The 24,533-nt window shown below is 39.1% G+C and overlaps 1 protein-coding gene across 1 annotated transcript in view; it reads right to left on the reverse strand.

Moving 5' to 3' along the window:
- Positions 1 to 2,876: 2,876 nt before the first annotated feature.
- The window catches only part of LOC117412541 (dnaJ homolog subfamily C member 17-like), a 77,431-nt gene continuing 55,774 nt past the window's right edge, over positions 2,877 to 24,533 (reverse strand). Inside the window, exon 11 of the mRNA XM_034021040.3 lies at positions 2,877 to 3,554. Coding sequence (XP_033876931.2) covers positions 3,432 to 3,554 — 123 coding nt within the window. The 3' untranslated portion in view covers positions 2,877 to 3,431. The remainder of the gene's footprint in view (positions 3,555 to 24,533) is intronic.

Raw genomic sequence — 24,533 nt, forward strand, 5'->3', positions numbered from 1 at the left:
AACAGCTCAGGAGAAGGTCAGTGGGCGTCCTCCTCCAAGCCAATTGCCTCTTTAGACCCAGGAACTAGTGAGTGGATGTCAGCTGCTGGCCTCTGGAAAACAAAGACCAACTCTGCAGGTGCTTCTCCTGGAATCCCCATCGGATAGTCGACTTCGCACACAGCCAGAATGCGAACATGCGCTCCTCTGACACTATGACTCACCCTGCACACCACGCGGCTGTGCTTTTACCAGGTGAGCTACTCGGGGACACCCCAGAGCACAGTAGTTTAATGAATGTACATCTATTTGTTGTGGGACAGAGTGACTTTATTGACTACCCTTTGCTATGCTTTTATCACAGTAAACTTATCTTGCACATTTTTTTTTTATAAGAAACTACAACAACCCTTTTACCAACGCCTTGGTAACATCATACAAACCCTACAAGTATGTCATTTGAAATAGACTTAGGACAGAGTGAAGGAGACACTTCATCACACGGGGAGTGGCGAGGGTATGGAATGGGGTACGTGGGGTAGTGGCGAGGGTATGGAATGTTGCTGAGGTAGAATCATTTGGATCCAACTTGGCAAAGTTCTTAGATCAATCACTAGGAACCAGACGAGCTTACATGGGCTGAATGGCCTCCTCTCTGTAAATGTTCTTATGTCCCTCTAACATGGCTCTCTTAAAAAAAAAAAAGTTGACCTCTTTTTACCAGGCAGCTCTGTATACTGAATCCCCTCTAATAGCTTAATAGCTATATATTATCACAATTGGATAAGCAGTTCAAATTATAAGTGTGAAATACATCCAGTAGGTATTGTAAATGGGCTACAGTCACGGATAACAAAAAGGCAGTTCAATCCACATACTGTTTACACAGTATGAATAGAAATCATGGTTTTGGAGCCAAGTATAACATAATTTAAAAGTCGTACCACGCGTTTCAAAATAATGGGAACTAAATGCTGAACTCGTTTGCATAGTTCATTAAATACCTGTATTTTGCTTCCTAACTTTAAATGTTCAACTGGGTTATCCCACAGTAGTTGCTTACAATTTAGATATGGTATGATTGATTTTACAAATGGCTTAAAATTGACAAAAAGGCTGTAAAAAACACAACATAATGGTAATGACAAATGATCAACTCAGTTGTGCCACTTACTCACATATTACAGTAGCAGCCTACGACTCATACTCTCTGCTCTTTTCCATCCATTAAGTTATACACTTCGGAATGTTGAATTCTAAAAAAAGATATCTTGAACACTTGTGTTACAAACTACACCTTTAAAAGGGCTTTCAAATAAAGCAGGTCTTCCTTGTACTTACTTTCATTTTACATATTTTGTTCTAATACCTGGGCCTGCTCTTCATGTTTGTCGCGATGAAGCTTGTGTCACAACTAACTGGGGGATGGAAACAAATAGGGCGGTCAGCAACATCTTTTCAGTAAGTGCACAGAAGGCTAGACTACGAAAGAATGTGGTTAACAGATGGAAGTGAGTTATAATTTAGAGCACAACTGAACAATAGTTATGATTGTAGGACACGGCAGTTTTAACTGCACTGGTTTACACGAACGGAAGAAAGACGTTTTTAAACACACAAAAATGCACATGCAAAAAATAAATAATTTGTTCTTGTCTGAAAGATGAAAAATGTAATACACATTAGTAAAACGGCACTTCTTGACTGGGATTCAGGGACTCTCTACTGGAGTAAATCCAAACCACCATTTCACTCATTTCAAAATCCCAAGAAATCTTCTGACAGAGTCTAATTGAATGATAGCAGTACAGTGGGACTGTGTAAAGCAATACCACTCTCCCAGAGCTGATACAGAGAGGGTTGTAATCTGTAGTGTGAAGGACTTCCACAACTACTACAGCTGCTACAAAGAAATGAACAAATTTCCCCAAGTCATAAGGAAGCACTTGTCCAGGTGGTCAATGGAGGTATAGAGTATATTGAACTGATCTAGCCAGTGGCACTGAATATGACCACTGAAAGAGTGCATGGGAGTCTTGTTCAATGTAAACATCTGCAACATTTAGATCAATAATCTAATGTATCTACCCCAAAACAGTTCACTAAATTGGAAACGATGTATTGTTTATCAGATTAGCCACCAGTTTTGTAGAGAACTGGGCAGCTGCTCTGGAGAGGTGACTGTGGTGGGGAACACGAGCATCTTCAATACAATCAGACTGGACAATAAAACAAACAAGCAGTTACTGGACACTTCCTTGTTTGCCCTTGCTAGCATTTAACACAAAGACAGTCGTTTAAGTAAATTCACCTCATTTTAAAACTAATTAAGAGTAAGTAGCTTTGAAGAAGTGTTTTTTTTTTTTTACCATCCCCTTACCTTTTTAAGATTTGTTTCAGTCATTCTTATGACATTTATTCATTTATTTTTTTTAATTTCCTTTCTGTGTATTCCCTGTGTTAAAATGCTTTAAGACAACTTCAGGAGTTGATCTTCAGGTCAAGTTTCCTGCCATTGAAATAAGAAGCCCAGGCTAGATCAGCCAAATTGTGTCTCTAGAAATAAAAACCATTGCCATCTAGTGAACAGCGGTGTATTGCCAGTTTAAAAAAAATGAAACTGGACTCTTTAGATCTGTCCACTAGATGGCACTGTTTATATATATATATATATATATATATATATATATATATATATATATATATATATATATATATATATATATATATATATATAAAAAGACACTGGGTTATATATGCTTATTGCATGTAACTAGAACACAGCAGCAGCTCCAGAAATCAGCTAAATCGCCTTAACACATATTAAAAAACAGCATGTGATAAATTGTAATGAGAATCACTCAAAGTTATAATGGGGCAGTAACAAAAACTTTGAGTTTTCTGTTCTTTAAGGTGTTTAATGGTTTAATGGTGCTAACTTGTCTGGACTCAATTTAACTCAAGCAAGTTTATAAGATCAATTCAATAACATTTTTCAATTGACCTAAATTGAATTATATTTCCAAGTGCATAAAGTCAAAATTCTATTGAATGCATGGCAGGGAAAAATAAATTAGCTTTAACACATGAATATTAAATGTTTCTAATCTATAGACTTATTTTACTAAAGCAGATAATGCACACAATAATAATAATAATAATAATAATAATAATAATAATAATAATAATAATAATAATAATAATATATTATTAGATTCTAAAATGATTCTAGAAGTGACAAAAGGAAGGTTTCACGATAATACGAATAGTAAAATCTTTGTGAGCATTCCCTGAGCATTTCAGCAGGTTTTTAACCTCAGAACTACATTTCACTTTTGTTGGCTTTTTAATAAAAAATAATTTCTACAAAAAGAAAATATAACATTTTTATAAATATAAAAAAAGGTTTTTATTAAAATTAAAGTAGTGTGAATGCTCGGGTCCTCTTTGTGCTATGTCTGTGTGTCCTCTTCATCTTCTTTCTGCATCTCCTCAATGAGTCGCTGTCTCTCCGCTGCCTGTCTCATCCTCATCATCACCACACTCTCGTAGTCCCTGGCCATGCACACAGAGCCCTGCAGGGGGCAGTAAGGAGAAAGCGTGAGCGAAAAGCACACACAGTTCATCATGGTCAAGCTTTATACAGTCACTTCTATGAATTAATTGACCGTGTGGAAATTAGAATCAGGGATTCAGAACAGGGGGTCTGGTATTTTTTTCAGAAGCTCACAATGGTGATTGGCAGTACTAGGGGGAAAGGGAATTTGAGAAGACATCCCTAACTGTGTTGTTTGAAGTACATAACCTTGGAATTCTAACTATGAATTCCGAAGTTACAATTTTAATAAAAATATACAAATTATAATGAACAGGAAAGAAGAAAAGATTATTAGAATACAATAAATGTGTGGTGTTGTTTGTAAAATATGTTGATTTTATTACATGCAATTACTTGTATGACTATTCTTACATACCTATATAAAAAGGCCTAAGCAACAACTTCCATATTGTGATCCCCACCTACAATAACAAGAATCTCCCAGGATTCCCCAGTCCTTTAAATCACTGTTCTGAGCTTCTAAAACAACAGTGTCCAGCACAGCACAGCACTGGATGCAGAAATGTGTCTTTCAGGTTAAAAAAATAAACAAATACCAGTGTAAAATGGTTACATCCTGTGGTAAAGAGAGTTCTTCCCCATATGAAAAATAATGAATTCCCATCTTTTCAAAAGGTATGGAATCTAATTACCCAGTTTAGACAATGGCATTGCCCTGGTCATAGCATTTCCTCCTGGATAAAGAACGCTGACCCCTCACAGCACTTCTGTTAAAGTGGTTGTAGTTAACAAAATAATTCAATTTCATGGATTTCCATTCGCTATATAGGTATCCAAAATGCAGTTTTAAAACAAAACGCATGTTTTTTTTACTATGTTACACACTTAAATTCAGCCTTACACAAGGGTCTTCAGTATGAAGTCAGCACTTATTAGTACATTTATATGCAATGAAACCTGAATTAAGCAGCCATTATGGACTGAACCTCTGTGGCTGCTAAGAAGGTTATTTCATGGATCATAAAAAACATGTTTTACTCGTCTCTCCAAAAACTGGATTTTCCAAAAGCAGGCAAACAACAACATGCTTCCCTGGCCTGCCTTTTCACCCACTTTAAACCGCTTTGAACATGACTGGGATGAGTTAAGACAGAGACGTCATCATAACCATAGACCTCAACCTCAACACAGTATTCAACAAAGATTTGAACAAAACCGTTTCCTTTACAATGCATTTATAAGAGGAAGTAGCTTCAAATTACGTTTTTATAGGTTTTTGTTTTAATGGTTTTCTTATTGAAATTACTCAACTTTTTTGGTCTCTGCTTTGGCCTGTATTCAGAAGCTGCTATTCAGTTCTTGTTTCCAGTCATAATCATGTTTAACACAAGCCAGACCAACTAAACTATGTTAGTAAACACCAGCAGGTGTACAAAATAAAGACACTTTGACTTACATAGCCTGTGTTTCTGTCTATGTATGGCAATAAGAACCACTAGTTATGGAACACTAAAGCGACTTGCTCTTTCAGAGGAAGTATAATTTTCTCTTGTGTATTAAAGATATAATCATAATCTGGGTGTTACTTTTACTTCTTTTAACATGCACTATGGAAAAATATATACAAAATAATATTCTATTTTCTGATTTATTTGGTCCTACTGGCTTGCTGCTTAAGCAAAACTATTTCCATTCCGCATATCCTCTACTGCTCTAAAATGCCTACTAAACCAATTAGACTATTTTTAAGCTTAACTTCTTTATCAATATTTATTCTAAAGTTCACATCTGATGTTTCTGGCAGATGATCTTGACTCAAAGCCACATCCGAGGGGGCCTGAGAAGTATAAGCTTACCATTTTTTTTTTTTTTTTATAAATTTAGTCGTTGCCAATTATTTATTTTTATTATTTTCTCCCCAATTTGGAATAGCCAATTATTTTTAGGCTCAGCTCACTGTCACCCCTGCGCTGACTCGGGAGGGCGAAGTCGAACATACGCTGTCCTCCAAAGCGTGTGCCGTCAGCCGCCTGCTTTTTTTTCACACTGCGGACTCACCATTCAGCCACCCAAGAGCTACAGCGTCGGAGAACAACTCAGCTCTCGGGCAGCTTACAGGCAAGCCTGCAGGTGCCCGGCCAGATTACAAGGGTCGCTAGTGCGCGGTGAGCCGAGGACACCCTGGCCGACCTAACCCTCCCACCCACCGGGTGGCGCTCGGCCAATTGAGCGCTGCCCCCTGGAAGCTCCCGTCCTCGGTCGGCAAAGGAATAGCCTGGTCTCGAACTTGCGACGTCCATACTATAGGGCACATCCTGCACTCCACGTGGAGCGCCTTTACTGGATGCGCCACTCAGGAGCCCCTAAATATGCAGTTTTAAAACTGTATCAAACTCCAGTTGGGACTAATAATAATAATAATAATAATAATAATAATAATAATAATAATAATAATAATAATAATAATATTTGTAATTGTCAAATTAAATAGAATGAACTGTTCCATTCCAGTTATAGATGAGAACACATTTCTGGGCTTTTTCGTTAATAGGTTTTACTCTAAGGAAGTTCAAGTAAATCAAATGCAATTGATCAAAACTGTCTAAATACACTCCCTGCTTAAATCATTAAGTAGGTCAGATATCTTGGCCACAGCTAGATATACTATGTATTGTAGATGTTAAAATAGCTGGATTTAAAGTAGGATGATTTGCTCCATGCTTTGCAGATCATCGGATAGCAACGTAATCCCTATTCTAACTAATATGACATAAGCGTACAAATCCCTCCACTGCTTTCCAAATGAAAAGCATGTGTATGGTATCTGAACTCCCAAGGAGGAGACGGCAAGTCAGAAATTGGGAACTATCACCATGTTCAGGAATGGACCCAAGTAAAACATGTCCCAAAAAAATCCAAGCTCTCCAAAAAAAGTAACCAATCACAGTTCTGCTTAACTTCCCATTTGAGCTGTCAAAGATAAAAAAGCCGCTATCTCTCTGTGTTCCAGAAGGCGCTGGTGGAAGGGTCTGTGTTGCCTCACGTTAATCTCCCTGGGTAAAGAGCTGGAGATATAGGAATCAACAAAACATGACTGAGCTGGGGCTCAGAGTTCAAGTTCAAAACTCAACAAGCCCGCCGCTGCTTCTGGTACAGGCTGATACTCTGGTACTCTGCTACTTAAGCACGCATGCCACTAAAAATGTTAGTCTTTTTATATTTTTATTTAGCGTGCCCAATTATTTCCCCCCCAGGTTTTCTCCCTTTTAGAATGTCCAATCATTTTTTTCCCCCTCAGAGTAGCGATTCCCCACACAGCTGCTCAAGAGAACTGAAGGTTCAGTGAGCATCCTCCAATCCCACATCAAACCACCCCCTGATCCTTTGCGATCTTTTTTTGTGTTTCTGGCAGAGCTTGCACGTCATGCCATCCAATTCCTTGCTGTAAATTTCTATTTTCTTTCCCACATAACATACCCACGATCACAATGGTTTTTTTTTGTTTTTTTTCACACACTGGCCCCCGCTTGCGGTTCTTCCCATTCGCTTTCTACAAGTTGCTCTTTGTTGACTATATCACGTTGCTTTTTCATTTTCATCATCCATTTCATTCATTGTCACTATTTTTGCTTAGAAAATAATCGTTGTTTTTTAGCAGTCATTTTAACGTTTCGGCCTCTAGAAGTGCTTAAAGCAGAAAACCCTCCCCTTCAACTCTCTGATTGGTTAAATGTAGTGTTAAGACGTAGCACAGCAACACAGCTGCCATGTGGTTCCAAGTTTTTCAACCGTGCGTGCAAGTGATCTGGTCTGCTAGCAGCGCAGTCAATCCTTATTGTTAAAAGCACAGTAGCATCTGCAAGACAGGCGGATCGGGGTTGCTCAGCTGGGCGATGACAGCTGAAACGACCTGGGAAGAACCCTGATGGTAATGGCTATAGAGGGATCCCTGCCCTGTCTATGCTGATCTGGTGGCCACGGGGGTGGTCTTGATTGCCTTAGGTTACAGGATTGCTTTACTTAAATAAGGTCTGGGGAATGGAATTGGCTTTGTTGTGCAGGCGCCACACAGGGAGTCACATGTCAGAGCAGGGTGTGTGTGTGTGTGTGTGTGCGTGTGTGTGTGGGTGTGCGTGCGTGAGTGTGCGCGGGAGTGTGGGAGGGTCAGCATCTGGAAGAGATAGAAGATTCAAAGCAAGAGTGGAGTTCAAGCCGCAAGAGTGTTGGAATAAGGACTGGGAGAGCCTGGAAAAATAATATGATCTAAAATTTCAAAAGGACATTCTCATTCTCAGAACTGAAACAGACTTGAGTTGAGACTGGTGACAGGCTGAAGTATGATCCTGTGGGCGCTACAGTTGCTCGCTGTGTTGCAACACAGAACTTCCAGATTTACCACAATTGAGTTGTTTATAGTTATGGACAGAGTTTGGGTCAATTCCATTTTTTCAATTCCAATTCCATTTCTAATCTCAATTCCCTTTTAATTCAAATTGCTATTCCAATAATTTTTCAACAAAGGCTTTGTTGAGCAAACAAATACTGTATACAACTTAATGAACTTCTCAGGTAACCTGGTAAAGCCTATGGCATAAACCTCAGTAAAGACTATGCCATAAAACAGATTAGGAATTGGAATTGTGTAAAAGGGAACTGGGACTGGAAATGGAATTGGAATTGAAAAAATGGAATTGACCCCAACTCTGGTTATGGATGAAACACATGTGCAAACACATTGTAATATACTAGAACCAATCGTCCATTACCTAAAGATCCTAACAGCATTCGTCACGGATACTGAGATTAAAACAGTCGCTGTGAAATTATTATTTTTACTGGACAGCCCCCATAAGCAAACATGGAATGTGCACTGAAACTGAAGCCAATATCTGAAAGTGTTGGTCTTCATCTTCCAAAAGTCCACAACATCAAAGCCACATTAAGTCAGGTCAAAGGGATATATGATTAAACTGAAAGAATATTCAGAAAAGTACATTTAAATAAAATAAATAATGAGAGCTAGACAATGACAGAAGCTAAGCCGGTTCAGTTTTAAATTGTTTTTTTTAAGAATATAATTCATGTAAAAACACAATTTTGTCCTGTCAACATCAACACTTCTGAAAACGACCACAAACCAATGTAATTTTCATTATAATGGCTTTACTTTAGTACCGGACAGCAGCACATACTATATAGGCTGTGCTAAAGTAAGAAAATAGACAGTACAATCTTATGCGTAAACAGAAGCTTCTCTCTATCCTCGTCACATCTTTACTCTACCCTGACCTCCGCTGGAGACAATTTGAACTGCACATTGCACTAACAACTCACCAGTTTTCAGAAAATACATTTTAGGCTATGTTGCATAACCCATTGCTTTTAATGTATGATGCCTGACTTAGACTATATGTTATTATCACTAAGCTGTGGACATTGTCTAAAGCGCTAAAAATATTTTACAGTAAAGCAACAGCAGCTGCTAAAGTCCACACAATGCATTACACTAATACACACCATTACTCTGTCAGGTTACTGCTAATAACCAATTACCAAAGCAAAGAGTGCAGCGTTTTGATACAAGAGCCCAATACTTTCACATAACCCTAGACTGCCAACTACCCGTTTTTAGAAAGACCTGGCCCTATCACTACAAGTCTGGAAGCTGTCTGCTCTGGTCTCAATGATCCTGTTTCCAAGCACTGGTTAATATGACCTTTCCATTGGGGTGAGGGGATGCATGACCCTGCTCAGAAAGATTCCTCAGCCTGTCTGACATCATCGAGATCGGACCTTGGTTTGCCCCTCGGCAAAGATGACATCTCATTTTCTTAATCTGAGTGGTCAGACAGGAATGTAGCCACAACCCTCCCCAAGTTAATTTATCCTGTCATCATGCTTTTCCTTCCTTTGGCACACGACCACCACGTCTACTGAGAGAGCCTATACACCACTGTTACTATTTTTAAGGTCTACAGTACAGTGAGCAATCCTACTGCCACCTTAACAGTTTATACACAGAGAAAGAATAATGTTAATCTGTAACAGCAAATTATATTGTCACCTGGTCAAAATGCATTTTATTCTATGACCATTTGAGACAAGTAACCTCTAAATGATCCAAACGACTTCCTTTCACGTTGCTGTCTCTGGTCAGAATCATACCTGAAGGGCCATTTTCTGTGAATACTGAATTTTTGCTTAACCACTTATATTCGGCAATAAACAGCAGAGCAAGTGAGAGAGCCTCACTATGTAGGCTGAGGATAACATCTCTTTTAAAACCTATAAATATTATTAGACACTTCCAGACTTCAAGTCCAACTACCTCTGCAGGTCAGTGAGTGAATGCCATCCATCTCAGTCATCAACACACCGTACATTTTTATACTGTAGGTTGTTTAGTCTAGTGTGTACATGATGTGTATTGCATTGATGCGAAAGGTTTAACAAGAACATACAATAGCACAAGCCAAGAAAATGTGTAAAAAGTTATGGTAGTATATTTGAGTTTCATTTCCCCAGTGTGGTTCCGTTTTCAATAGGATTAAAGTCTGATTGCTATCACAGATATCAAAAGGACAAACATTTGCCATTCGACCAAGTTCCAACCACTTCACCTAGCTACTTTATTACTCAAGTCAATGAGTACAGACTGTTGTTAGCCTACTTACAAAAGTCTGAAACAACAAAATCCCAGAAATAAATGCTGGTAGAGTCGCCATCGCCTAGAACGGGTGTGTTTGTGTTACGTGATTCGTACACGTAACCTCCCACACAATAACCTGACATTCAAAATGTCCCCCAATCACCAGTACAGTAATCAAAACAAACAAGCGTGTATGCAGTTAAATTTTATTAAGACACTCATTACACCAATAAAAATATTTTATTAAAAACTATGAATGTAATAAAAAGTTTTGCTAAAAAAATCCCAATTCGGCTCTATATCCGGATGCTGCTCCATAGCACGCCGCAGTGTTAAAAACGCGGCACGCACGCTTACATCATCGGTGGCTGTTTCAGGCAGAACATTGTGGTTGCCATGGTGACACAGCTGAGAATTCTTTTGACACCTCCGGTGTTGTCAGAGTTTCAGTTTCGGTTGCATTTGTCAGCACTCACCTCCTCAACTACAGAAAAAACAGCTTTTTTGAAGCAACGCTGCATTGTTTGCTGAGTTCCAAGCATGCTTTAGCAAGCGCACAGCATCTAACAGAGAAATGCTATTTACACCGAATCTTCATGCTGATGCTCATCGCTTTTCTCTTTCCAGCCGTGCTTGCTGTTGCAGTCAGTGCTGTTTTTTCAAACTGTAAACCTGACACTGCGTACAGGGATTAAATAGCCAAAGTACAGTACAGTGGTAATCGCTCAGTAACAAGGTGCAAACAACTGATTGATCGATCTGTCATCTTTTACTACAGTAAAGTGCTGCCTTTTGTATTGCAATCTATGTGAATGGCAAGGTAACAAGGTGAAAACAACTGATTGGTGGATTAGTACGAGCGATTACTACAGTAATAAGCAGATCCAAAAAGCTGAGCTTGCCCGAAATAGACAGTGTGCTTAACACAGTATAAACGATGCCTTTGTTATTGAAATTAATGGGAATGGCAAACGCTATTTGCCCGATATTAAAGGTATAAGTGGTGGATATTGTAAATGTTTTGTGGAATTATTTTATTAGCTATAATTGCTTCAAGACCATGTTATTTATCCCTTTTTTGCAAATAGTTTTTTTAGTAATTATACATACTTGCATTACTCCACCAATAAGAATCATCTAATGTGTTTCAGATGCAGTGAATGTTATCCATATTGTAGAATCGTGCTTCTTTTCAGATTTTGTGTTGTGGTTTTGGGACTGTAATGGCAACGCCCTAACATGGATTTTTCTTTTATTCTATTGCACGCAAGTTCTATACCTTTTAAAATAATAAAAAAATAAAAAAAAATAGGGCGCAAACTCCATAGTGTACTGGTTTAAACAGAGAGAGTCCAATGAGACTGCATTCCATAGTCCATGGCAGAGATACTATCATGGCAAAACAATTCTTAGAAAATAAAGTTTACAAGTTGCCCAATTTGGAGATTAAGAAGTTACGGTCCTTAAGCTTTTTCCTTTCTAGTGGAACAAACAACAGAAGAAAATGCTTTGTACCCTCTCAATAAAGCACTCTGGCTTGTTTATTTACAGAAGGGTCGACTTGTAACAGAAACTCAAGTTTATGCAAGTTACTACATACAGGCTGTTCTGGACCAAGAGAAAGCGTGCGATTGGGTCACGTAGAAGCGTCTCTTTAAAGAAACACAGGAAGGCACCACTTTCCAAGACACGCTTTAAAAAAAAAAAAAACATTACGTCATTTAAGAAGGAAGGGAGTAGCCCTTCATACACTTCTAATTGGAAATTGTGGATAAACCTTAATTTTCACAAGGGCCCAGAATGATCACAAATATAGGTACACTACAAGAAAGTAATGTTTAATATTTAAAAAACAACATTGTTACCAGGAGTGTGGAGAATAAACTGGGATCGCCTCCTGAAAATAATTTTAAATCATTTGAAATTAAAACGTTTATTCACAATACATTTTGAACGTCCTCATGCTTCGAAAATGATTCAGTTCAGAACATGCTCTGCAATCTGTCTTTCATGTTTCAACAATAAGCAGTTCAACATCCACAGACTGCTCTCTGCATGATCCGCTCGTTTCAATTCACGGATATTATCCACATTATCTAAAAGAAACCACGACTTCCAGGACTCTCTACATTTTTAAGCATAAAGGCACCTGAAACATGGAGCAAAAAGGTAAATTCAGGTTTTAAATATAAAGAAAGCAAAAATCTTTTTCTAATAGTGATAGATAGTGCCCTCTCGATAAAGCCTCTTGCCAGGTAGATGATCTTAACTTCCATTAGCACTCACACCTTTGGCTCGGGACGCATTATTGACGTTACAGCCTCTATTATTGCAATATCAACTGGGTTTCTACTAAACTGAAAGAAATCTCAGTTTGCAAGTCATGCTTTCAGTTAGTGTTGCACTTGCTTGGTCACCTGGAAGGTGAAATTGTTCCCACGCCTAATGACCCAGGAAGTGCAAGTGTAACAGACAACCTGAATAAAAAAGAATAGAAAATGAGTACTTTCTTTAATCTAAAGTAGTACCAGGTATCATTTTTTAAACAGAAAATACATGTTTGCTATAACTGAACATGTTAAACTAATGAAGCTAACAGAAGTGAAAAACAGGTCAGGTTTATGGAATGATTTAGTTAGTTGGCTGCACCTCATTATTTGTTAAACTCATACGAGTCAGTAGTTGCACAGCGAAGGATGGTACACACAAATAACAACTGTGCTCCGTACCCAGTAAACATGAGTACACTCCAGACTGTGTGGAGAATGAAGGGGAGTGACTCTTCATCACAGGGTTATTACTAAAGAGGAAAAAAACGACTGGAGGCTGTTCTGTGTTAGCCTCGTCCGGTAAAACCTGTAAACATGTCATGTGCCCGACTGCAACCAGGCTACAGGAGGTAGTTATTTAGATAGAAGACTACTGTCTTCTGCCATAGCATTGTCAACATGATTACATCAGTTATCAGGACAACAACATTCTTGAAGTCTATTTAAGTCTTAAAATTATAGCTTTGGTGTTGCTAAGCAACTACATCAGCATGCAATTACAGCTGCTGCTGGGGTATAAGCCCATACTATCTCTGCGGTCAAAACAAAAACATTTAAATGCATTGTCTCCTACTTTCAGGATTGAATTTCTCACTTAAATACGCAATCTCTGATAAAAACAACAACAAGGCTTATGTATTTTACTCTTCACAGATAGAAAACCACATTAGTTAGCATAAGTTATTCATATCAGATTCTGGGGGTATTGGGGGTGTCTATCTGTCCACACATCTGTACGTCACACTTACATTTTTGCACATATGTGGACAGCTGCTTATCCATGGTCATGAAACTTAGTATTAACATTATTTAGTTGAAGTTATTGTCATGAAACTTGGTCATTCTTATTCTATTCTGTACATCAACTTTTTCATCATACTGATAGCTGTCATGTTCAATATCCAGCCATGTTGGGGATGTGTGTTAGTGGAGTTGAGAATTATACTGATTCTGTTACCAAGAAAAACCCCAACGTTTTTGGTTATTTTCCCCAGAGTGCAAAAATAATAATACGAAAATATTATAATAATAATCCCTGACAAGATAAAAAAAAAATCATCTGTTTCTTTATTAATCGGCAAGCATCAACACAATTCCTAGAATTCCTCAATGATTAGTCACTCACACAAAGGTTCTGTTTTCCAGAAAAGACCCTAGTCATTACAATTGACTGTTCCGTGTGAAACGCTTTAGACTTTAAGCAAATCGTTTTTTCTAATAGAAGTATCAGATTATGTTTAGCTTGTTGTGCTTGGTTCAGATTCCTCCCAGTCAGATGTAGATAATTGCACTCAGTTCTAGAATTCGTGTGTGTGCTGGTGGTAGAGGAATGACCCCTGTGTGCCAATGCCAAACAGTCATTTCAACAGTAATATGTGCACACTGTACAAGTATTTCTGGGAAGTAAAATAAACATATTCAAGCAAAAAGCACATGCCAGAACACAGCACTAATGTCAAGAGCAAATGTTGAAAACTGAACGTGCAAGTGTTCAGGGGTTATGGACTGATGCTGGGGACTCTGAGATTTCTTTGTTATGGCAACCTGACATCACATCATAACACACAAAGAGAGAAAAAAAATGCCCATCACAGAGCATTAAAAGAATATCAGAACTTTTTACAAATATACAGGGTTGTTCCACATGCAAAACCGAAGCTTTCTTAGCAATTAAACACAAAGAACTCTAAGGTAATTAACTCTATTTTGACAATCAAAATGTAACAGGCAGTGTTGTGTGATGCACTGCAGTTACAGATTGTGACCCCTGCTGGCGAGATACAAGCTCTAGAACCACTAATGCAGCTCATTGCTTTCTGTTACAGTGTGGAGAAGTGGTTAGGGCTCTGGACTCTTGATCGGAGAGTCGTGGGTTCAATCCCAGGTGAGGGACACTGCTGCTGTACCCTTGAGAAAGGTACTTTACCTAGATTGCTCCAGTAAAAACCCAACTGTATAAATGGGTAATTGTATGTAAAAATAATGTGATATCTGTATAATGTATAATGTGTATAATGTGATATCTGTATAATGTACAGTCCATCTGGTTCCAAGTAAGGTGGCCTTTCAAATAACAAAAAACACATTTGTTCGGTTTGTACTATTATTCAGCGGTCACTACCTGTAGACCAGGTCTTTCGCTTGCCTTCGGCTCAGAACACTTAACTAGTACTGTGGTCAATTATCTAGTGGGAAATAATTGCTGTGTTGGACATCAATGCTGAATTAAATTTCACCTACATTCTGCTGTAGTTCCATTATAAAAGAATGATACTGCGTGTGAATGAAAGCCCCAGTCCATTTACTTAGGAACAGCGGATTGCTCTTGAAAGCGTCACCCCCAGACCACATTCAACAGCTCTCTGATTTATATGGAGGGGGGAGAGTGCTTGTATTGGTACAAACTGGAATTAGATCAACAGAACATCTTGAAATCTGGGTATTGGAAATCCAGATGTTGGCTCGCAGCTGGTCTCTTAAATCAGGAGCAGGCAGTTGAACTTTGGCCACTGCAGGGTCCACTCTAATGTAGCCAGGGCTCCAGTTTTGGATGATGGATGTGCTGCAGTTTCACTGGTGAGCGTGGGCTTCCTCCTTTCTTACAGACATACAGATCTCATGAGTTTTAATATCCTGTTCAACAGAGCAAGCTTTAGTTTCATTGCTCGCTTGAGTTTCTCTACCTCCTCTCCAGGGAGCCTGCTGAGATTATAAATATGTTGCAACGAGAATGCAAATACCACACAAATGGATCAACTACTGCATTTATCATTTATATGTAGAACGACTAAAAACTAAACAAAGTTTGTTGAAAACTTTTGTGAAATAATTTGACTAGTTCATTTGAGATTTTCTTGTCTGCATGTATTAGCAATTAGATTGAACCTCACACTAGCCCTGAATCCAGTCCTGGGTTGTGGAACTTCCCTTATTTAGTCATTTCAAAAGTATACCCAGATGCCGGGAGTTTGACCAATCAGGCCCAGGGTAAATCTGTTCTGAACTTATAACACAACATGAGTAAGTCCCCTGTGGTTTTACTAACAGGAGCTGTTCATGCAACTATAAGGAGTGACCAATTTATTTATTATTATTATTATTATTTATTTCTTAGCAGACGCCCTTATCCAGGGCGACTTACAATTGTTACAAGATATCACATTATTTTTACATACAATTACCCATTTATACAGTTGGGTTTTTACTGGAGCAATCTAGGTAAAGTACCTTGCTCAAGGGTACAGCAGCAGTGTCCCCCCACCGGGGATGGAACCCACGACCCTCCAGTCCAGAGTCCAGAGACCTAACCACTACTCCACACTGCTCCACACTGATTTAACAACGAACTCATGGCTCCCCATCATTTAAATAATATACGTAATTGAAAGTCATTGTGAAACCTAGACTGGATGCAGGATGAGTGAAAACTAAAAGCCCTGTTTTAGGTACAGCAATGTATCTTCAAGGATGGAACTAATGAGAATTTTTTTGTAAAATGTGCACTTTGGTTGTAGCATGCCATCTGTCATGAAAACTGGGTGTGGCGGTGACTTGGGCACAGTAATGAAATGTGTGTTGCGTAGATGAAGCACCCACTTTAGTAGCCGTTGTTCGAGAGCTGTGTGTTCTGGGGTGCGGTGGAATGTCAATTTGACTGCTGGTCAACTGAAAGCAACACTGCCTGGAGTGTGAACTTTATTTCTCCATCCCCGCACGCACACACATGCACGCACACACATAACTATATATTTCCACATGCTAGTGAAGTGTTAACACATTGCTTCTATTGTTGTAAGCACAGAAAACCGCTTTTACAATAATCCAAAGAGCAACATTCTATACTTACCGAAGAATGCTGGTAACACTTTCAAATAAGTGCCTCTCATGATGAATTAACATGCCGTGTGGATTAAATATGAATTAGTGTGGACCATTCAATATACTTAGGAACGCCATGTGCTTGGTAATTTAACATCATATTATAGAGGCACATCTTTTAAAACGTGTAAAAATGCTTGTATTGTGAGATCATGACAATCCCCTATATAACATATGCTATTAACTTATTTATTTTTTGCACCTGTAAAAAGCAAATACGTAGGTTTACAAATAGATTAAAAAATAACCAAGGGGCAGCATCTCCTTTCTGGAATTATCATTCATAACCAGAACAAAAAATAACTGCAATGCTTAATATTCTACAACTATAAAAACTGTAGTATTACATGGAAGGACTGGAAATAAATACATTTTACAAATGGTTCATAAGAACTGCCATGCAAAATTTAATTGAAAGGGATAATGACATTAACAGCTAAAAAGGTCCCCATGTTGTAGCTTTGAGCAGCTCATGCATGCACGTGTCAATACATTGAAGGTTTGTCACTTTGAGATTTTGTTTAGGGACATCAAATGTCATTATATTTATGCGAGCGATTTCCAAAAAATATCCTTTCATGAGGCTAACCAAACACCAGCAAGATTTCATGCGTGAGAAGGTGACCAGGACTTCAATTCTGAAGAACAAGTGCCAAGAAATGTCAATTCTAATTATTCATCACATCTGTTTCTGTCTGCATTGCCTGCAGTCCCAAAAGCCACAAAGGTAGCTGTGTAACTTTTTTCTACATATAAAAAAATATATATGGATAAATGTATATACAGTTGAGTTGAACAACATTTTCAGTTGATTACTGGCTGATTCCCACTTTCTCCAAGCGCCTCTCTCATTCACACACCTGGAAATACTCTCTTGCACATTAGAGCAGATGATGAGTGAATGTAATTAATACAATTGCAGGAATTATTACCGCTATGATACACTGAATGTAAGCGTGCCCATGACAGGGCGGGCCTATCTTTTGAGGTTGTTCATCTATTGTCTGGACAGATTTGGCAGGATAATTGATACCATTCATTCCATGTGTACATTGGTAAATGTTCCCTAAAGAACAGGGTACAACAAATGAAAGCAATGGATACATTGTGAATTTGCATGAGCACAGCACGAAACATGGATTCTATTGTAAAAGCAAACCACTGCCATCTAAAACTGTGGTTTACAACTTTGAAAGGCTGGCTTCAAAGGAATGACAGCTTGTAATCCATGGAGGGTGGATGGAAGCTCAAAAGAGAATAGAGTTGCAGGGTAGGATCAATTTACCTCCAAGTCTACAATAAAGAATCACAACAGTGGCTTCAAATAAAAAGCATCAGGAAAAGGAATGAGCTGTGTTGTGTTTACAAAAAAAAGAGCAAAACTGAAAGTTTAGGACAGGGGTACTCAATAGGCGGACCGTGGTCCGAATCCAGACCGCAAGTACATTTTGACCGGACCGCCAAGTCATATGCCAATCTATGTTATACTTGCATTCACACTGGAAATTTTTCAGACAGCACAGTTCTCATGAGAGTGTGATGTGTGATGTGCGAGGGTACAGCAGGTGTCACTGTCATAGGAAGTAGCAGATACTAAGTGCAAGCTATGAATTAAACAAAATGTACAGTATTAGCAGCTCAAATGAAGTGAAACTCAGTCTGTTGGCTTTTGTGGCATCAAAATATCCCTTCTCTATGACTAAATAAAACAACTGGCATTAGTAATTTTTTTGAAGATACTATTTCATACCTTATGGTACGAGTTCAGAAAATCACACTTCACAAAGACCAAGAAAACAATGACAAGTACTGGTGCTACAAAGCCCAGGCAAAACAACATAATGCTCTCTTTAAAAACACATACAAGTCAACGCGTACTTGTGTTACTGTTGGTACTCCTGACTCAGGGAAAGCACACAATATGATACCGTACTGTACTACTCATGTGTATGAAACTTCACTTTGCAAGCAATGGTAGCGCAACGGACAGAACCCGGCCACGACAGATATCGCATCATTCCACCATCAATCAAAATGTGCTATGTGTGCAAAACTTACCAATGAGTATGCCGATTGTATTGGCGATTCAAATTGTCAAATTCTACAATCCAAGTCAGGCTTACAACACATGCAAAGTGTTTCCTGTCTTAAGTATCTGCAGATCACACAATGTGTGCGGATATTCGTTCCCCAAGACGAACATTATTAATATTAATATCAGTGTTCTTTTCTGACTGATGCAAATATTTGCGTCTCTGTATTGCGTTTGCTGAGCTCACCTGTAACTCAAGGCCCTTGACGACCTGCCACTTCTCCCACGTACTGTGAGTATTAGCCGACTTAGAAATGCACTGAATGTAAAATTACTGTATTTTCTTATTATTTGTAAGGTGTTTTTATTTTTAATTCACTTGAAAGAGAAAGCACAGTGATTTTTCAGTTCAGTTTTTTTCTTCAGTTCTGTTTGCTACAATTTGGAGAAACAATATTTGGCTCTGCTAACACAGACACATAAGAATACAATAGTTATACAATTCAGTGGTTATGGCAGGGAAAGAATTCCTGCAGTAACAAATCAGTTAAGAAGGCAGACTCGTAAAAATAAGACAGAGTTTTGATTCCCCCAAAAACTCATTTAACCCTAGTGAAGAACTTGTGTAAAACTGTACTGGTGTAACTCTGTGTTTGTTTGTCGGTGTGGGGATGGGAGTGAAAATGTGCTCCGGACCGTGACCTTGCTGTAACCAAGAATATTGGACCTTCACTAAAATAACTGAGTACCCCTGTGTGGAAGGGTGAGGGTATTCACTGACACAGGAGACAGAAGATTTTATTTGGAAACACCGCACAGGTGCCCAGATTTATTTATTTTTCTTATTCCTTGTTTTATTTACTTTAGCCCGCAGAGGGCGCTGTTGTCCGTGGTCTGGATACTGCCGACAGTAAACCAGGACCACGGGGTTACCAACACAGGTATCCCAGTCCGTGCACCTTCAAGTGCTCAAAAATAATAATGAAAACAGAAGGCGAAAGAAAAAGGGAAAATAAGACACAGTAATAAAACTACAAACAAAAGTGCTGCTTATGCAGTGCCCCCACTGCCGCTAAGCCGGTCAGCACGGGTCTCCGTCCTACACTCCGCTGTGCTTATACACTGGGGTTGGCCAGGGTTCCCCGTATATCTATACACGTCCCCTCGGGTACGTAATTATTTCTTTTATTTCTTTTTTTAAATCGTTTTTACAGAAGGCGGTCCCCTCAGTCGGGCTCGCCTGCTCCTTATTTCACACTGGCCTCTTCCGCCAGCGACACTGTACTTTCCCCAACCCGGCCACCCGAGTGCATCACCAAGCCAGTTCTTATGGGCCAAGCAGTCTCCCAAGGCCCGCCCCTCCGCCACTCAGAGAGAGGGAAAGCACACACACCCTCTTCCCTACCTCTCCGTGTCATCGCCATGACTGACAGACGGATCATAGGAGACTGCTGCCCTCTACCTGCAGTAATACGGATGTGCCAGACAGTCAGTCCAGATCTCCCCTGTTACACCCTGGTATAGGAAAACTCCTGCACAGCTTCTAGATATGATATGAGAAATGCAAAAAGAGATCCAGAATTTCAGAGTGCCACAGACATCAAACAAAACCGGAAAACATTTTTCCAATACCACAACTGTAAAATAATAATAAATAAATATCTGAAATGTCTAAGGGCAGAAGGAGTAGAGGCAGATACAGTAGTAATGAATGAATGCTATATACAGGTTTTCACTAGTAATGATGCCAATAACAAACCCCTGGTTACCGACAGTCCACAGGTCATGTTAGATGCATTTAGTAGAAATCAAACAGAAGTACTAAGGATGGTATCTATCTAAGAGTGCTTAAGAAACAAGCAGATTGCAAATGTGGTACTGATAGGAAATTAGACCCATCAGCCTTACCGTCATAACTAATAATAAGGGGTAAACTATATTGTATTGTAAAGTGACATTATAGCAGACAGCCAACATGGGGTCATAATAGGTTGACCAACCAGGCAGTGTGGAGTGGTAATTACAAATGCAAACAGAAGGCTATATAGTCAAAATTGTACAAAATCAAGGGACCATCTACTGTACCCATAAGCACTGCTGAGACTGCACTTAGAGTACTGCATTCAGTATTAGTCCCTGCATTACAAAAATGACATTGCAGGAACTAGGAGATTTTAAGTTCTAGTTAAATCCTTAAAGGTTTCGACAAAGTTAACCACAGTTACTATTTGAATGTAGCACACAGACCATGATTTGAGGACATACAGAGTAGAGGGTAGGAGACATGTAGAGTGGTGAGTGTATGGAATGGGATCAAGCCACCTGGCTGCACTGGAGTCTCAGATCCTTTATGAGCTGACAAGACAGGCACTCAGGCAGCCAGTCAGCCTACATAATCATTGTTCAGTTTGTGGAGCTTCAATATGAAGTCTCTTATACGATTTATGATGCGTCAAGAAAGGCCGAAAAATGTTACCAAAGCATCTGGGTACCGTTTCATTTCTAATTTAACTTAGGGGCCGAATTCGCGGTGAAACCTTCTTTGGGTTTTTTTCTCCCCTGAGTGTGTCAGTAGTTCAGTTGATGATATTTGGAAAAACTTCTGTTTCATGACAACAACAAAAAATATGCAGTTTTCAGAACAATAATATCAAAACATACCGCAAACCAGGGACTGCTTGAAACTGGTAGAGATCAGATGAAAAAATGCACCCTTTTATGTGAACCAAAGCCAAGTCATAAATCTACCAACTGGATGACATATTGAAAAAATTAGATAGTAACCAAATTTTTGCATCCTGGCTAAAGAGAATGCCTTTAGTGGTATCCCAAAAGAAAATATTCCATTGTTTTAGGTTCTATCGAATAGTGTAACAAAACCATGGTCTTTAATTGCTAACTCATTGAAAAATATATACACTTAAAAAACTCGCTGAGTTGTCTGGACAGTGTTAAGTAAATATTATCATTAGGAAGCTATTTCATTTGATTGAATAATTACATCTGTCAGAAACAAGTCTCTCACTTATTTAATTTTTTAAAATATTTTTACCAGAATAGCCGTATTGACATTAATTACCTTGTTATTACTCAAGCAAAAGGCCAGGCCTGCAGCTTACGAACACCAGATGCCTGGCCAGTAGGGTAGCACAATGAAGAGAAACAGTCCCTGATGGTTTTGTTTAACCCGCAGAAGCATCATGGTCAACTCTGCACAGCCAGGACACAATCCTGCTCTCCCCTGACTGTATGACTCACTCTCACACCACGTGACAGGTGAGCCACTCGGGGCCCTACACTAGATTATTAATTGTGTTCAACCTTCAGCAGGTTGACTAGCTTAGTCCAGATACCTGTCCATGCCCAGGGACTGCACTTGTACATTCTACACACTAAATGCACTGTGCCAATCTAATCCACCCTAAAAGATTGTAAGGATGTATTATGGACAGATAACAGACCAAAAAGACTAGTCATTAGAGAGTTACAAAACCTCAGGATTGTCTACAATGCTACAGCACTGCTTCTCTGCAGCATCAGCAAACTAGCAGATCTGCTACAGACTTGACCACCTGCCATACCATGCATGATTATTATTTGAATTTGTAAATAACGGAAGCTGCAGTAAGCTGAGGCTCTTCGAAGGTACACTGACAAACACTGTGGGTTGTAAAGTATTCCAGTCTGTTTTTTCAGCTGAAACTGACATCTGGAAGTCTATCTAATTGGGAGCTCATGGAAGATGTGTTTGGGTTTATGCTCTGACAGGAAAGCTTGATAACCCCAGACTTTTTTGTTTGTTTTTTTTTTTACATTATGATTCTTTCTGTATCTGTCTTACTTTGTCTTCTTTACAGATAACAATCTTTGAAATTGGCAGACAGGATAAACATTTTCAACTTTTCCAGCTCCTTCAGGAGTTCAACGTGTTTTACGCAAGTCACAGCACAATCACGTACTGGCTGGACTGTGCTACACGAACCTGTCTCTGAAAAGAGATCTCTGTTCATCATTGAAAATACTGTATCCCAATTAAACAAAGTGACATCCCAATTAAATGACACAAACAGCACTGAGAAGAACTCTCCCAGAGTTGTATCCCATTTAAGCAGAAATCCCGATTATCAGGATCCCGACTGGGCGGCGCTGACTGTACTGTAAGAAAATGAATAAATTCAATGACAAACGTGTCAGTCAGAAGTCTTTTTCAAGGTCTTCAAAATATCCGCCTCCATTAAATTGGTGAGAAAGAACTATTTATAGCACATGACAAACAACTTTAGAGCCTGCGGGCAATGCGGGCCTTGTCTTTACAAATAAAGACATTATCAAAAAGTAGACTGTCACAAAGACAGCCGGAGTGGGTGGCGTCAGACCAGAAGCAGGAAATAAACAGACAGAGATGTGTGGTTTGGTGAAGCTGAGCGAATGCTTTCGCTCAGCATTTAATAAACAGAACGGAAAATAAAAGGTTTTAAACACAAAAACACGGGACACGGCACTACACGCCAAAATAAAAAGACAAACAAAACGGACTACACAGACAAAACACGGTGAGCAGATTTACCTATTATTATTATTATTATTATTATTATTATTATTATTATCTTTACCTCCATCTCCAATCCCGTTCTCCACTCACCGAACACCTAACCCCGACTGAAAGAAATGTGCGCCTATATATACTATTGTGCTGGGATTCACATATTACATTTAACCAGCACGTGAAGTGATTTGTGCCCTCCTCGTGCCTAAATACAAATCTACCTTTTTAAATCACACGTGAAACACAGACCCGTTTATATCCCGTGTACCAATCTATACACCAACATTAACACACGCACGCAACATACAACACATAATAAGCACACAGGGGCGGGGCACATTGCCACATAGACTGTGACTGTTTCTTTGTTGTAGGCGTATTCAACTTCCTTATGTATGCAATACTGAGCCATCACATAACACAGCACAAGGATAAAAACTACAAGAGCACTGCTCGAGACAAACAAAGGGTCGACAACATAACAAACTCTAAATGTATTACTGTACACGATCATGAGTTCATATATATTTTTAAAGTCAAGCACCATTAAATAACATAGCATTATTACATAGAAATGACCCGTTCATCTTTAGATGCTGTAATCAGTCTCTGAACTGCCTACTGCCACTGTTAAATGAATAGAGAAACATTTACTGGGTTACAGGTCAACTACACAGTAACTCAATCTAAATCTATCACCCCCAGCCATCAGTGCCCCCTGCAACTCTCCGTGGGAATGTTATTATGCAATGCAGAAAGGTGTTTAACATGCGTCTAGCACATACTGTTACAATATACTACTAATTCTGCACGTACAGCAGTGGCAGGAAGCTATTTGTACATACCGTGACATAAAAGCAGGAATGTTTTACAAAACCGGACTGTCAAGTGGACAATCTGCATTATGATATTGCTTAACCACAACATTTTACTTCAGCAGGCCTGGGGGTACTAACTGGGTTGGATAGTTTTGCTGTGCAAATCCCTATACTTTGGCTCTTAATTAGTCAAATATAGGACTAAACTGAATTGAATACATAGATTTTAGTTTTTTATTGAGATTTCCCTGGGCTACATCACTAGGGTAAAAGCTTCTATAGGCCTGATCCAGGAAAGGTCTAGACCTGAATCTAATGGATTGGAGTCATTAGTTCTTCCCATTGCCTCAGGCTCAGAAAAACTGATGCTGCTGTTTAATCTTTTGAAAACTTATCCTCAGCCCTCGTAGGCACAATCTATCAAGATGGCAGGCAAATACCAGAGGAGAGCAGAGGGTAGGGAGATTGATGGCCGGGTTTGGGGGATTTCTGCGCTTGTGGGACTGATCATCTGCAGAGCCT

This window comes from Acipenser ruthenus, chromosome 18 (assembly GCF_902713425.1).
Source record: "Acipenser ruthenus chromosome 18, fAciRut3.2 maternal haplotype, whole genome shotgun sequence".
Classification (NCBI taxonomy): domain Eukaryota; kingdom Metazoa; phylum Chordata; class Actinopteri; order Acipenseriformes; family Acipenseridae; genus Acipenser; species Acipenser ruthenus.